The following is a 17,035-nucleotide window of genomic DNA, read 5'->3' as shown; positions in this document are numbered from 1 at the left end:
GTCAGTCCCACCAGTGCAGCTTGTCAGTCCCACCAGTGCCGCTTGTCAGTCCCACCAGTGCAAAGCGGGAATTATTATCAGTAATCACTTGTATGACACAGCGGGGATGTCCCACTGTGTCAGGTATAGTATACAAGAACACAGCCTCCCGCTATTAGTGACAGCGCCCTGTGCCAATAACGCCACAATTGGCACATTGCCGTTTGTCAGTCCCACCAGTGCTGCTTGTCAGTCCCACCAGTGCAGCTTGTCAGTCCCACCAGTGCAGCTTGTCAGTCCCACCAGTGCCGCTTGTCAGTCCCACCAGTGCCGCTTGTCAGTCCCACCAGTGCAGCTTGTCAGTCCCACCAGTGCAGCTTGTCAGTCCCACCAGTGCCACATATCAGCCCCACCAGTGCCGCATGTCAGTCCCACCAGTGCCGCTTGTCAGTCCCACCAGTGCCGCTTGTCAGTCCCACCAGTGCCGCTTGTCAGTCCCACCAGTGCCGCTTGTCAGTCCCACCAGTGCCTCATGTCAGTCCCACCAGTGCCTCATGTCAGTCCCACCAGTGCCTCATGTCAGTCCCACCAGTGCCTCATGTCAGTCTCACCAGTGCCTCATGTCAGTCCCATCAATGCCTCATGTCAGTTCAACCGGTGCTGCTTTTCAGTCCCACCAGTGCAGCTTGTCAGTCCCACAAGTCCCACCAGTGCTGCTTGTCAGTCCCACCAGTGCAAAGCGGGGATTATTATCAGTAATCACTTGTATGACACAGAGTGGATGTCCCACTGTATCAGGTATAGTATACAATAACACAGCCTCCCGCCATTATTATGATTGACAGTGCACTGTGCCAATAAAGCCATAATTGGCACAGTGCCATTTGTCAGTCCCACCAGTGCAGCTTGTCAGTCCCACCAGTGCTGTTTGTCAGTCCCACCGGTGCAGCTTGTCAGTCCCACCAGTACCGCTTGTCGGTCCCACCAGTGCCGCTTGTCAGTCTCACCAATGCCTGATGTCAGTCCCACCACTGCAGCTTGTCAGTCCCATCAGTGCCGCTTGTCAGTCCCACCATTGCCGCTTGTCAGTCCCACCAGTGGAGCTTGTCAGTCCCACCATTGCCGCTTGTCAGTCCCACCAGTGGAGCTTGTCAGTCCCACCAGTGGCGCTTGTCAGTCCCACCAGTGCAGCTTGTCGGTCCCACCAGTGCCGCTTCTCGGTCCCACCAATGCTGCTTGTCAGTCCCACCAATGTTGCTTGTCAGTCCCACCAATGCCTCATGTCAGTCCCACCAGTGTAGCTTATCAGTCCCACCAGTACAGATTGTCAGTCCCACCAGTGCGGGGATGTCCCACTGTGTCAGGTATAGTATACAAGAAAGCAGCCTCCCGCCATTATTATTATTGACTGCGCACTGTGCCAATAGCGCCACAACTGGCACAGTGCGCTGTCAATGGTAATAATGGTGGGAGGTGGGACATCAGCAAGCGGTGTTCTTGTATACTATACCTGACACAGTGGGACATCTCCGCTGTGTCATACAAGTGATTACTGATAATAATCCTCCCTCTGCACGGAGATAGCAGGCAGGGGGCCGGCATTAGCGGGCAGAGTGGAGGGGTGGTGACTATCAGGGAGCAGAGAAGGAGGAGGGAGGAGAAGAAAGAGGACACTTCCTCCATGGGTAGCACGGACGGGGGGGCTGTGAGACCCCTTCCACCCAAAACAACATGTCTGCTTCCTCCCTGTTCTTTCAGAGGACTACAATGGGGCGTTTCAGACTGCTGGCTGAGCTTAGGAGAGGGATAGAAGCCAGCGGTCTTACAAAAAGGATGTCAGCAGGTAATAACGGTTTTTCAGAAAGTTCAGCAGCCTATTACAGAGGAACTTCAGAGCTCAGAAGAACATGGATGGCAACATTGGTGAAGGTAGGAGATCAGAAACAAGGACATGGAGAAAAAAATTTGCCCGGACTTCTGCTTTAATAGACCCGTGCTAACTGAGTGCTCCTTAATACAGTGAGTTTAGAAGGTCTTCCAGAAGGTCCTCCAGACTTGGTTGTTACCTGCCTGAAAGCATTTAGATAGTTTATAGTTAGTGGCTTATTCAGTAGTTTAGCAGTCCTGGTGGCACATACTGTATCTTTGTTTTACTGTGAACTGTTTGCCCCTAAAGTTTCCTCTTTATTGATACATTGCAAACATAGGTCATATTTAAAGGAGAAGTATGGCCAAAGCTCTTGTGGCCATACTTCTCCTGTGGGTCACATGAGTGCACTCCTGTGATGCAGGTTCAGCCGACAGCAGGCTAAAGCCCGTTGTTGGCTGATGTCACAGAGTCGGTTAAGGCTCTGCAGGGATCATGACAATACTGTTGGAATCTGCCTGCCTATAGCTGGCTCAGCCTCTCAGCACACTTGCGAGAACCTGAGCCAGCTGATCTCACCCCCTCAACAGTTCTGGCTCTCCAGGGAGTGCTGGAGGGGCATGCCACAGAGCGGTTTAAGTATAAACTTCATTAAACAGTTGAATTAGACATTTTAATAGTGTGGGAGAGTAATATCCTCTGTCAAATTTTTATTGTTGTCTGGTTCCCCCTTTGGACTGACTTCCCTCTACTTCTTATCCCCAAGACAAAGAAGTAAAGGGAAGATCACTCCTACGTGATCACAGACATCAATAAAAAACAGAAAAAAATCTTTTTACTTCATTCCCACTCTATTAAAAGCTGAAAGAAAAGTTTGGACTTGAGTACTACTTAAACATTACATTTATATACTGTATGAAGCATAAAATAAAATAGTTAAAAAAAATACCCATACCTCGATTACCCGGATTGAGTGGAGATTGAAACACGAAAAAAATCTAAAATACAAAACAGAACAATCCTTTGTATACTTAAATGTCTTAAAAAAAGCAATTCATAACATAGTCTCAAGAAAGAGAATTGGAGATTCTCAAAACTTTGTGGTGTGAGGAAAGTCTGTGTTGTTGCCAAATTCCAGATGCTACAAGGAGAGTTGCATTTTGAGATGAGTACTTCCGATCACTATTCAGAGGTGAGGTAGGCTGCTGGCCAAAGCTGCTCTACACCTTTGCCGCATTGACACATGCAATGCGTATACTGTAACTGTGACTAAACTAGATCTAAAGATCAAAGTTTTTCTTAGTTCTGGACAGAGTAGAGAGGGATTAGAACACCTGACCAGGTTTTTATTGCTGATTCACCGTCTATGTGTCCTGTTTACCATTATCACCAAGAGTGAAAGTGAAATAAAATTCCAAAGTTTGGGTTGTCCCCAGAACAGGAATAGAAGGGAAATCTTGCAATGGAGACACTAGTTCTGGTGATACCAATGGATTCCCTCCCTTTGGAGATATTTCCTTTCACTTCCTGTTTTGGCTATGGGACAGGAAGTGAAGGGACACCTCCCCCCCCCAAATAGACACAGGTAATACAGAATTATAACCTTCCCTTATCTAAAATAAAATACAAATAAATTCCTGTAGTTCTACATAAAGCATGATAAGCAAAGTGTCATAGCAGTTCTACACCTTCCTTTCACTAACACAAGCAGGATTTGGATTACAATTTTGATTAAGTGTAATAAACAAAAAGCTTCCAAACATTTATATATGACCCACAGTGGGGCATACTGGTTGTTTATTAAAACTAGAGTAACTTTTTTAACATTAATAGCTTTTTTAGTTTAGTAATATTCATTGAGCATTTTGTGTATGTTATTTATTATGTTATTTATGTATTTGTCTTTTTTTGTTTTATCATTCATTTTCTTATTTTGCCTTCTACTATTCAAATATAACGGGATACCCTACCTGCATGGCTGGTTTCGATGTTACCTCTATCACCAATGCAACAAAGTATTCCTTTTGACTTTATCGTAAAGTCACCAACAGAAGAACATTCAATGTTTCTTAGTCTTAGTCTATAACTGTCTTAGCTCTTACCTCACTGAAAACAACCTTCTTCACCCCCTACAGTGTGACTTTGGCTCATAACACTCCACAGAAATTGCCCTACTAAAACTCACTAAAGATTTACTGACTGCTAAAACCAACAGCCACTACTCCATACTCTTACTCCTAGACCTCTCTGCAGCCTTTCATACTGTTAACCATCCACTCCTTCTCAATAAACCCCACTCCCTTGGATTCCGATATTCAGCTCTTTCCTGGTTCTCCTCCTATCTATCATAGTGCTCCTTCTGCGTCACCTATAATTCTCCTCTCCACTTCCTCTTTCTGCAGGGTCCCACAAGGCTATGTTCTTGGACCCCTTCTCTTCTTTATCTACATCCTCCTTTCTTGGTCACTTGATAACTTCCCACAGCTTCCAATACGATCTCTATGTCGATGATACCCAAATCTATCTCTCTACTCCTCACCTTACTCCTCCAGTTTCCTCTTGCAATACTAACTTACTAACTGGCATATCAGCATGGATGTCGCACCATGTTTCCAAACTAAATCTCTTTAAAACCAAGCTGATAATATTCCCCTTGTCCTTGCCCCCCTCCATGCCATCAAGATCAATAATACCACTATCAGTCCCTCCCCTCAGGCCAGGGTACTAGGTGTAATCCTAGATTCTGACCTGTCCTTTTGGCCCCAAATCCAATCGCTGTCAAAAACAACATCTCTAAAATTCACTTTTTAACTAATCAAACCACTAAGCTGCTCAGACACTCCCTTGTTATCTCTCCCCTTGCCTACCTCTCCATAGGCTTTCCCTTCTTCAGTCTATCATGAATGCTGCTGCCAGACTCATCTATCTTCCCAAACACCCAAACACTCAGTGTCTGCCACCCCTCTCTGCCAATCTCTCAACTGGCTTTCGATTGCCCAGCAAATTAAATTCAAAATACAAACAGCATAAAAAGTCACAACTCTGCCCCGAGCTACATCACTAATCATGTCTCCAAATATCACCAAAACTGTCCTCTCCGCTCCTCCCAAGACCTCCTGTTTTCAAGCTCTCTTGTCTTCTCCTCCCAAGCTGTTGACTCCAGGAACTTATGCAGAGCTTCTCCTATCCTCTGGAACTCTCTCAGTCTGTCCAGCTATCTCCTACTCTGGCTGCCTTTAGGTGATCCCTGAAAACTCATCTCTTCAGGGAAGCCTATCACACCTCCAACTGAATTTTTGTCATTTCCATCAGTTCATCCCCCCACAGTTATAACTTTTTGTACCACTTGCCCCACACTATTAGATTAGAGCAGGGCCCTCTTAACCCGCTTGTATTTTATTGTATTGTAACTGTATTGTCTCCATTTACATTGTAAAGTGTGGCACATACTGTTGGCGCTATATAAATCCTGTATAATAATAATGTTAATGTTAAATCAGACAAAGGGCCTGTGTTGGCAGATTTTGGGCTAGTGTCGATGACATCAGTTTGACCTGCTTCAATCTGGTTTTGCATTCTCTTTAACTTATATGGAAATGCAAAACCCGCTTGGTGCAAACAAATGTCGACCACCACAGGCCCTTAGATTATGAAAGGCTTCAGTGTGCTGGTGACATGTGATCTTTTATTTGAAGTTGATGGAGCCTGATCACTAAAACACCTCATTGCTGACCCTGTGTTGCTAGCCCTCTTTGGTGTTTAGCTGAGGCTTCGATTTCCCTTAAAGCGGAGTTCCAGCTGGACCTATGCTTATTAAAAGTTAGCAGCTACAAAAAGTGCAGCTGCTGACTTTTAATAAAAAGACACCTGTCCCACGGTCCAGCGATGTGGCCACCCGAAGCCTCCCTTCTTTGCCCGCCTGTCCGCGACACCTGCATCACTAGGGTTGGCACCCGGCTGTGACAGCTTGCGGCTTCACAGCTGGGAGCACAATGCACATGTGTGAGTCTCACTGTGTGTCCTCACTGGCCAGCCAATCTTCTGGGACCTGTGATATGTCCCAGAAGATTGCAGGGAGGGAGGAGTCACCTAGATGGCACAGGCGGGAGTGGGAGCTGGGTACCTTGCAAAACTAGGTACCTCCCCCAAAGAAAAAAAATTACATGCCAAATTCCACACAATGAGAATCCCATGCCTCACAATGAGGATGCCTGTAGACCAGCACCCAGGAAGAATATGCCTGTGCTTGTTAGGGACCCTATCCATTGGAGAGGATGTAAGTACCGTATATTGCCTTTATTTCTACTTTAAGCATTGTCTTATTTTCCTTATTTCCGTTACCTTATATATATATATAAAAAATATTGGAAATGTATAATGTGAGTTAAAATTGCACCAAAACATAATGAGCACCTTCCATAATCAAATAATATAGATTCCATATTATACACTGTATCCCGCCTTGCTTACCTTGTCCTGCTTGACAACGTGTGATACCACATCTCGACTACCAGTCTCAAGACCTTTATAGGCCCAAGGTTCAAATCCCAACTTTTCACAGTAGAATGATGCAGCCTGTAGGGAGATTTTGGCTGTCAATCACATTCATTTTTCAGTTGAAGTTCATAGCAGGTTCACATAGTCAAAGTATGCACATACATGAGCAGAGTTCTACTGAAGCACATCTGTTCTTCATAACACAGAATTATGAGACTAGATTATTACATATGTCTTTGCCTTTCTTAATATTACAACATCTAAGTGGTAACAAAGGGTATGGAGTCATTTATTAACAATGCTCCTTAGATCTCAAGAAGATTCTTTAATTTGAGATATTAACTTGTCGCCAAAGGGCATTAAATAATGGTTTCCAGACATTCTTCCATGCTAAGTGTTCTGCTATGAAGTCAGTCTTATTATTTGATCTTCTTTATTAGAAAAATGAATATAGATATACCATTTGTAGCACTCACCACCGAAGTGACTGCTGAAGACAGATAAGTTCTCCCAAGTAGTACAGAGGCCACCAGTCACCCAAGCACACCGACAATTAAACCTCAGTCCAAGAGGATGTCTTTTTATTATGGTCAGCAAAAACAGCGAAAGAACAAGCTTCTCTCTAGATTCTCAATATCAGCTTCTCTAGAGGTCAATGAGGATATCGGTATATCTAAGGCCCCACAACTGTAGACCATAAGGGCAATAATTAGCAACTTGTTCTCTTCCATTCCTGCACAACTGTAGGTCCCCAGTAAGATCCATACTCACTGTGTCCTAAAAGCTATCTGCCACAGAGTCATCACAAGCAGATCCTAAAAAGAGGAAGCAACAATGTCCTCTACCAGACCCAGACTCTGAAACAGTGTCTCAAATAGGCATTCGTTTTTTTAGCAGTCCTCCTCAGGCCCTTGATGTAGCAGGCACTGAGGCCTAAACTGTGGTTTCTTGTCTTAGTGATCCTTCTCCTGTGGGCAGCAGCCTCAGGAGTACTGGAACCTCCCTGAAGAGGAAAGAACAGTCTGTCAGGTCTCAGGCATATTTATCACCTCACCATCCACCTTCTGCATGCTTCCCTTTAAGGGGATTGGTTAGGGCATGATAAATATTTAGCTGATCATTTGAATCTCCCTACCTATGCTCTGGAAGCTTCTTCCGGGGCAGGGGGAGCAATAAAATTGCGTAGACCAGACCAATCAACCACCTCTCTACTGAGTACAATAGAGCCAAAAACTATATTCGCCTAGCAGTCTAACTAGGAGGGCACTACATCCACCCCCTCCTATGAAATCTGTCCCTATCCTCATGGGCCAGGAAACTGGAAAAAAGGGCTCTTGTTTACAAGAGCAGAGTATGTTTTTTTTTCCAATGAGAGATAGGGAAGTGGAAAAGACATACATAGTTACAATAGAAGTAAGTGGCATTCGACGTTGAGGTTTTGCACACTTGCAACAGTTGCTCTTATAAAGAGACATTTTATAAAATAGTCTATCTGAGCTAGGGGCCACTGAAGACAGACAGATTCTCCCAGATGGCCACCAATCACCCATACACACTGATAATTAAAGCTCAGTCCAAGGGGGTTTCTTTTTAGGATTTATTGCTCAATAACTATAACAAAAGAGAAGTCCGGGGTCATGGAATTTCTCCAAAATGGACAGGAACAACAGCAAAAGAACAAGCTTCTCTCTAGGCTCTCAATAGCAGCTTCTCTGGCGGTAGCTGGGGATATAAGTATTTCTAAGGGTCCACAACTGTAGGCCATAAGGATGGTTGTTAGCAACTGGTTTCCTTCCACTTCTGAGCAACTGTCAGTCCCCAGTAAGATCCTTACTCAAAGTGTTCTAGGAGCCCTCTACCACCCAGTCTCCACAGGCCGAACCTCAAAGGGGGAAATTACAATGTCCTCTTCTAGAGTCAGACTCAACAGTGTTCTTAAAGGGTATCCTTTTTTTAGCTGTTCTTCTCAGACCCCTGGTGCAGCATACACTGGTGGTTTATTGACTTAGTGGGCTTTCTCCAGCAGCCCCAGGAGCACAGGAACTCTCCTTGAGAGGAAAGAACAGTTTGTCAGGTCTCCTGCATATTTATGATCTCCCCAGCCACCTTCTGGCTGCCCTCTTCCAGGAATTGGTCAGGGGGTGATAAACATTCAGATGATCATTGAATCTCCCTCCCTATTCTCTGGAAGCTTCTTCCAGGGGTGGAGGGAGCATTCAAACTTTTACCCTAGGAATCCTGAGTAGGCCAGACCAATCAGCCACCACTCCACTCATTACAATGGAGCAAACATTTAATTTGCTTGCCAGTGAGTGGCAAGGGAAATCCTTCTTAATCTGCAAAGAAAATCTTGCAACATTATGTGTGAAGCATTATAATAACTTACCTGTTTGGCATTTCCAACCCAAAACGTGAGATGGTGGAAGTTTAGAAATCGACCTCTTTCATGCTTAAAATAGAACAATATGTTATATTTGAGTTGACATTTTCAATAAATTCTAATATTAATGCACTTTTTTGTTATATTTTAACATATAGGTAATTGTTTAAAATGGCTGTTCCAGTTGTATGGCTCTCACTGGCTTCCTCTAGCTCTTACAGAATAATAAAGAAAGGATTTAGTTACTATGATGGGCTGCCTCAATAGCCGATTGTCTCCTTGTGGAAGGAAAGAATATCGCTTGATTCCACCATCAACACATTCAGTGTTGTTAATGGAGGAATTTCTCCCACAGTGTTATTGTGTTCTGACAATTAGGGGAGCCTTCCCAGCTGGCAGAACACATTGATCACTGCTAGTGGCTATGCCAAAAATCCGACAAGGTTTCTGTACCCAACTCGATTGATGAATCGACTTGGGTACCATCAGCCTGCCATACATGGGTCGAAAGTTGGCCTATCCCTGCTGAACCAGCTGAATTTCGATGCATGTGTGGTCAGCTTTAGAATCACTTTAACACTATATGGAAACAGAAAACAATTCATACACTGCTTTCCAACTTATTTCAGATAATCTTTTTAGTTTGCCTTCCCTGTGCCTCCTTTCTCTTCATCAGCATGCTAATGAAATTATAAAAAAAAAATATATATATATACATATACTGTATATATATCTACAGTATATATATATATATATATATATATATATATATATATATATATATATATATACACACATTGTATGTACAGTATATATATATATTTATATATTATATATGTACAGTATACGTATTTATATATATATATATATATTTTTTTTTTATACAACTGTACAAAACTGAAAGAGATTGTAAAGTCTTGTGTTTTTTTTTTTTTTGTTATACTTACCTGCTCTGTGAAATGGTTTTGCACAGAGCAGCCCAGATCCTTCAAGTCCCTCTTCGGTGCTCCTGGCCCCTCCCTCCCGTCAAGTGCCCCCACAGCAAGCAGCTTGCTATGGGGGCACTCCAGCCAAGCCGCAGCTCTGTGTGTCCATTCACACACACAGAGCCATGGTTTGCCTCCCTCTCTCTCCTGATTGGCTAACTGACTTTGATTGACAGCAGCAGGAGCCAGTGGCGCCACTGCTGTGTCTCAGCCAATCAGGAGGGAGAGTCTCAGATAGCCAAGACACTCGTGCACATCGCTGGACAGAGATGGGCTCAGGTAAGTATTAGGGGTCTGCTGCACACAGAAGGTTTTTTTATTTTTAATGCGGAGAATGCATGAAGATAAAAAAAAAACCTTCTGCCATTATAATCACTTGAATGTAAGGCTGATTTCAGCTTTAACCTGCAAACATTTTTCAAGAAATGTTTTATTACCTTCTCGCCCTTGTCAGTGTAAGAAGTCTGAAAAATAGAAAAAAGTTTGTAATATATATATATATATATATATATATATATATATATATATTGTAGCCAAGTTAACTTTATAAATATGCAAACAAGAAACATCTAATATGTAAATTAAAAAATAAAAGTGCTCAATTGTTAAATTTTATGGTTGAGTTATTTCATTCATATGAAGAATTTATTAAATCACTTGGGGCTAAAGATTCTAATAAACCTTTAAATAATTCTGTAAACCTGTGTTTGCTTCCCAATACCCAGTTCCCACTATAACCCGCATGTGACTCACACAGGAACTGCACCGCATTCAATGTGATTCAGTACAGTGCGATTTGAGACCATTGATTTTGAATGGGCTCAAATCAGACCGTATCACATCAAAGAAGTGTAGGCACCTTCTTTGAAGACAGATGGTCATTTTGTACTACGCAATCCAGTGTGGGCAAAGCTCAGCGCATTTGCGTTCCTTTTGTGATTTTGTCAACTTTGTATTGACACCTGCAGAGGATTTTGAACACAGTGTGATTGCAATGCAGTGCAGGAAACATGCAGGGATCTCTGAATTTCCTGCACCCCATATGTGTGAACCTGCTTGAGGTACAATTACTAAATGGTACTAAATTATGCTTATAATCTAATTTAGGTAATCAAATGATGCATGCCCAACAGTTTGTCATTCTAAAATGATTATTTCTACACTCCAGACCTTCCCTGGAAATAACTGTATGAAGATGAACAATTAGAGCGGGCTCACATTGGTACGCTGTGGTCTGTGGTTTACCCGCGGCTTTAGGTGTACTTCTGTTAGACAGTGCCCTTCCAGAAAGCTCATTAAATACTCATAAGAACTTTGATATGCTTTCATGAAAACACACAATCTAATAGAATTCAATAGGAGTGCACCTGAATTTGTGGGTAAACTGCACATACAGTCACACTGCAGCCAAACTGCAGAGCACCAGTGTGAACCCATTCTTAAATGTAATAAAATTCAGAGGGATAAAGAAAGGGCATACAGTTCTGTCTGGTGTGCTTCCTCCTTGCTCATTTTGGCAGAAGTTCAGAGGCCGTTAACACAGACATTTTGAGGGATGGCGAAAGTGTTTTTAATGATAGTTTGCATTTTCTCCTGAAATGTTTTTGTTTGTTTTATTAGGCAGGAAATTTGGACTTGCGCAATTTTGGGGCTCTGTAGAGCTGACATGGAACAGTATGAACAATTAAAAGTGAAAGGGTAAAAGGCTATATTTGCACACTTATATAATTTTTCAGCACATACAGTGCCTTGAAAAAGCATTCATACCCCTTGAAATTTTCCACATTTGTCATGCTACAACCAAAAACATAAATTCATTTTATTGTGATTTTATGTGATAGACCAACACAAAGTGGCACATACTGTAAGGCCCCATGCACACAAGACGCCGGTGCAAACTCTGCTGAACACATGTTTTCAAAAGCTGAAACCGGAGCTTAGAAACACCCGTTTTGCAGCGGTTTTACCGTGATTTAGCGGCGTTTTACCGCGTTTGCGTCTAGAAGCGTTTAGTTAAGATAACATCATAGACTCTCCCCAAGCTCAAAAAACAGTATTATTAACTATTTCAGCCATTTTGTGAGACTAGAGTAAGTAGCAGCAGCTGTGCGAGTAGCAGTGTACTTGTATTTAGCATGTCATTTGCCATGTCACCTGCCACAAGTTGGGGATTGTCCACTTGCCACGTCACCTGCCACAAGTTGTGGATTGTTCACTTGCCACGTGACTTGCCACGTCACCTGCCACAAGTTGTGGATTGTCCACTTGCCAGGTCACTTGCCATGTGACCTGCCACAAGTTGTGGATTGTCCACTTGCCACGTCACCTGCCACAAGTTGTGGATTGTCCACTTGCCACATCACCTGCCACAAGTTGTGTCGCGATTTTACCGTGATTTAGCGGCGTTTTACCGCGTTTGCGTCTAGAAGCATTTTGTTAAGATAACATCATAGACCCTCCCCAAGCTCAAAAAACAGAATTATTAACCTGCCACAAGTTGTGGATTGTACACTTGCCACGTCACCTGCCACAAGTTGTTGATTGTCCACTTGCCACGTTACTTGCCACGTCACCTGCCACAAGTTGTGGATTGTCCACTTGCCACATATTTTCAATTGGATTTAGGTCTGGACTTTGACTGGGCCATTCTAACACATGAATATGCTTTGATCTAAACCATGAAATTGTAGCTCTGGATGTAAATGTTTAGGGTCTTTGTCCTACTGGAAGGTGAACCTCCACCTAAGTCTCAAGTCTTTTGCAGACTCTAATGCCGCTTACACACGACCGGACTTTCAGACAGAAAAGGCCAGACGGGATTCCCGACAGACTTTTGACTGAGTTTCGACGGACTTCTGAACGAACTGACTTGCCCACACACGAACAGACTAAGTCCGTTCAAAAGTCAGTTTTGTTTTGAACGTGATGGCGTACGACGTATGACTAAAAAAGGAAGTTCGATAGCCAGTATCTAATAGCTGCCCTTGCTTTGTATGTGGTCCGTCGGACCAGCACACAGATGAATGTTTTTCCCGATAGGAATTGAGTCCATCGGACAGATTTGAAACCTGTTCTATTTCTAAGTCTGTCTGATTTTTTTTAAAGAAAAACGATCGGATTATTCCACACACGATCGGATTGTTCAACGGACCGATCCCGTCGGACTTAGTCTGCCGGAAAGTCCGGTCGTGTGTACGCGGCATTATAGGTATTCTTCTAAGATTGCCCTGTATTTGGCTTTATCCATCTTCCCATCAACTCTGACCAGCTTCCCTGTCCCTGCTGAAGAAAAGCATCCCCAACAACATGATGCTGCCACCACCATTTTTCACGGTGGGGATGGTGTGTTCAGGGTGATGTGCAGTGTTAGTTTTTCACCAAACATAGCATTTTGCTTTTAGGCCAAAAAGTTAAATTTTAGCCTCATCTGACCAGAGCACCTTCTTCCACATGTTTGCTGTGTCCCCCACATGGCTTCTCGCAAAATGCACAGATTCTCCCACCTGAGCTGTGGATCTCTGCAGCTCCTCCAGAGTTACAATGGGCCTCTTGGCTGCTTCTCTAATTATTCCTCTCCTTGCCCAGTCAGTTTGGTGGATGGCCAAGTCTTGGTAGGTCTGCATTTGTGCCATACTCTTTAATGAATGGATTGATGGATTGAACTGTGTTCCGTGATATGTTCAAAGCTTGGGATATTTTTTAGAACCTAACCCTGCTTTAAACTTCACCACAACTGTATCTCTGACCTGTCTGATATGTTCCTTGGCCGTTTATGATGATGTTTGTTCACTAAGGTTCTCTAACAAACCTCTGAGGGCCTCACAGAACAGCTGTATTTATACTGAGATGTAATTACACACAGGTGGACTCTATTTACTAACTAGTTGTCTTCTGAAGGCAATTGGTTCCACTAGATTTTGGTTAGGGGTATCAGAGTAAAGAGGACTGAATACTAATGCATGCCACACTTTTCAGATATTTATTTGTAAAATATATAGAAAACTATTTATCATTTTTCACTTCACAATTATGTGCCACTAAAAATACCAATCCCAATAAAATACATTTATGTTTTTGGTTGTAACATGACAAAATGTGGAAAATGTCAATGGGTATGAATACTTTTTCAAGGCACTGTGTTACTGATCATAAAGAGTATCTAAAGTCAATTTTTTTTCCCATTTTGGATAGGATTGAAAGAGGTTTGAACCTTTTCCAGTCTGTTATTGCTGTCTGTTTCTGCAATGGAGAGATTTTTTCCATTTGGTGATTGTTGTCACCAGGCCCAAAAGTGAGAGGAAAAAAAAAAATTCTGATTATGCAACTGAATAATCAATTTTTTTAAGCAGATACGCACTTGGGGCGAACGCCCATGGTCCATTTCATTTAACAACTTATTTTTTCCTTTGACTATGGGTTGTTTGTTACATTAACTATATTTATCACCAAATAAAACAGGTTTGGAATAAAAAATAATAATAATAATTCTGTATAGTCACTTGTTCTGGTGTCTAAGAGGGAATTTTCTCCCCCTGTCAGTTGTGCTTATGGGTCAGAAAGGAAAGGTAGTTCTATGAATGGAACACAGGGCAAAAAAAAAAATGTTGGAGGATTTTATCATTCCAAACTCTATCCAAAACTATAAAGAGCTTTCATTTTAGATATACTTTAAAGAATATGTAAAACCAACATATCAAATTCCTGATATGTGCCGGCTGTACCATGTACTTATATAAAAAAATATCCTGTGGGGGGCGCATGCGCAACACCATTTGTGAAGGACGTGTCTGAGAGCAACTCCGCCAGACCTGGACAATTGAGCAAGATTCCCAGGGCCATAAGCTACAAAAATCGCCTGTTTTACCCATGCACCCCTGGGGAACTATCCTGTGCATGCCGTTGGTCAAAAAGACGCATAGTTGCCGCTCCCAGCACTCGCTAACTCGCTACTTACTCCGCACCAAGGAGATTACAAGGATGCAGCAAAATGGCACCAAGACAGCTGCAGCCTCCAGCAGCCCCACGCTGGATCAAATAGCTTCAAGCAAGGACAGTGAGTACTCTCTCCCCACTCTCCAAAGCGGATTTAGATGCTAGTTTATCAGCAATTTATGAGAAATTGGTAGACAAGATACAGACAAAGCTGCACAAATCTACCAATGTTTTCTCTCAGTAACTTTCTGCTCTAGGCGGTCACACTGACATCTTAGAGACTAGACACGACAAACTCTCCCTGGCCCATAATGACCTCAGGAAAGATTATGAAATTATAGCTGACAACTTATCATATCTGCAAGTCCAAGTCAAAGATTTGGACAATAGAAATAGCCGTAATAATATACGGATACGAGGGATACCCGAGTCAGCGACTGATCTAATGCCATCCATTTCCAAACTAATCCACAATCTTCTAACTGATAAACCAATATCACAATATCAGCTTTCACATGTGACAGGATTCACAGGGCTCTCCGTCCCAAAGCACCACCTGACAAACACCCCCCCCCCCAACCCCCCCCCCCCATGAATGACTTTCTCACAAAGGAGGATGTCATGCGTGCCTCTAGAAACACTCCTAATATCAACTTTGACTGTGGCAAGTCCCAGATATTCCCTGATATCTCTCCTGCAACGCAAGACAGGAGACGCAGAATGAGGGAGGTCACTTCCATCCTGCAAACTGCAAGAATCAAATATCGTTGGAGATTCTCATTCAAATTAATGGTGCCACATAACGGTACAATCTACACAGTATACAACATCATTGAAGGCAAGGAACTATTAATTAAATTGGCCTGCTTGAGCAAGAACCAAACATCCACCCAGCTGCAACCCTCAGATCATCGACCATTTGGTCTACCTCTTCATCTCGTCGGGATCAAAGAGATCAAAGAATATGGTGCCAATCCTTCATTATGATCAAATGATCAAGCTGCCTAAAAATATATTTTCAACCATCTTTTCCTGTTCAAGTTGTTTGCTAAAGTTTAATAGATTTAAAAGATGTTCACTTTCATAAAGATCCTTCTATCTCCCAGCAGCTACCATCATCGATAAGGAAAAATAGACTGCTACTACTCAGTAGATCATCTTGAGATCACACAAAATGGTCTAACGACTTCAATCTACAACCTGATGAAAGAAGATCTATACCTTTTGCTCTTTTTTTGTTTTGTTTCTAACTCTCAGTTACAGAGACTAGATCTATGTTCTAGATCAGGGATGCCAAACTCAATTTCATTGTGGTCTGCATCAGCATTATGGTTGTCCTCAAAAGGGCTGGTTGTATCTGTAAGATTATATGTCCAGGGCAACCCCTCCCCTTACATTAGATGTCAAGAGCCAAGACACCCCATCATCAGAAGTTGAGTCCCCTACTTTCCCTAACATCACAGTGCACCCCCTTTCCTTATGCTGCTGCTGGGAAGAAGCTGGATGCATTGCTGGAAAGCAGAAAGTAGGGTTTTGGAGGAGGACCAGAGGATGGCTGGAGCTCTCCTGCAGCTGCAGGAGAGGTGTGAGGGCCACATGAAAGGGCCTGGGGGGCTGGATTCGGCCCGTGGGCCTTGTGTTTGACACCTGTGTTCTAGATTTTTTACTGCTTCATAACTACCCTAGTGGTCACTGATAGTTCCTACACAGAACTTCAATAAGCAATGATTTTTTAGTGGTTTGCTGATATACTGAGATTTAATGTTGATTCTACTGTTCCTATCTGTTTAATTCCTTTCAAATCCTCCTAATGTTGGGTTTACTCTAACACTAGCTAAAACTTCTTTGGAGTCATCCTTAAATTTAAATTGTATATAACTATATTATTTAGCCTAAAATGTTCTAAATACAACCACTTTATAGGTGCCTTATGATATTTACCTCATGCATGATCAACATATTATACAAAAATAAAAGCTCGGCTCATCTGCTGTCGCTAGTTTGTCCCCCTGCTTGCAGCCGCAGCTTAATAACACCCCTAGTATTCCTAGGTTGGTTCCTTGGGCGTCGCCTGCAAGTATTGGACATATTTGTCCTTGTTTTCAATTTACATGGTCAGGTCTCATGATGTTTCTTGAGTCCCACTCATTTCTCAATTTTTTATTTTTTTGCCCTTGTAGCATGTTTTACTTGTTTCTCACACTTTGGAAGATCAGACATTCTCTCACCTGTTGATAATTTTACGTACTTCAGCTAGTATTATACTGGTGACATGGATCAAGCAAATAGTTTTATTGGTGTTATATTTTTCTATGCACAAATCTATCCCCCTGTGGGGTTGGAGTTGCCTGTAGGTTTGTTATTGGATTTAATACTACCCATCCAAATTCATGT

The 17,035-nt window shown here is 42.6% G+C and overlaps 1 protein-coding gene across 2 annotated transcripts in view; it reads right to left on the bottom strand.

Moving 5' to 3' along the window:
• LOC143982180 (4-hydroxyphenylpyruvate dioxygenase) overlaps positions 1-17,035 on the bottom strand; it is an 81,450-nt gene that overhangs the window by 50,052 nt on the left and 14,363 nt on the right. Inside the window, exons 2-5 of one of the 2 annotated variants that reach the window (XM_077480668.1) lie at positions 10,147-10,173; positions 8,730-8,792; positions 6,317-6,421; positions 2,802-2,844 (exon numbers count right to left, since the gene is read on the bottom strand). In XM_077480668.1, the coding sequence (XP_077336794.1) occupies positions 2,802-2,844; positions 6,317-6,421; positions 8,730-8,792; positions 10,147-10,173 (238 nt within the window). The remainder of the gene's footprint in view (positions 1-2,801; positions 2,845-6,316; positions 6,422-8,729; positions 8,793-10,146; positions 10,174-17,035) is intronic. The other variant, XM_077480669.1, reaches the window with a different exon arrangement.

This window comes from Lithobates pipiens, unplaced genomic scaffold, assembly GCF_037356315.1.
Source record: "Lithobates pipiens isolate NorthernLeopardFrog02 unplaced genomic scaffold, aLitPip1_a1.2 Scaffold_16, whole genome shotgun sequence".
Lineage (NCBI taxonomy): Eukaryota > Metazoa > Chordata > Amphibia > Anura > Ranidae > Lithobates > Lithobates pipiens.
Note: the sequence above shows the minus strand (reverse complement) of the source record. Positions and strands in the feature narration are given on the sequence as shown.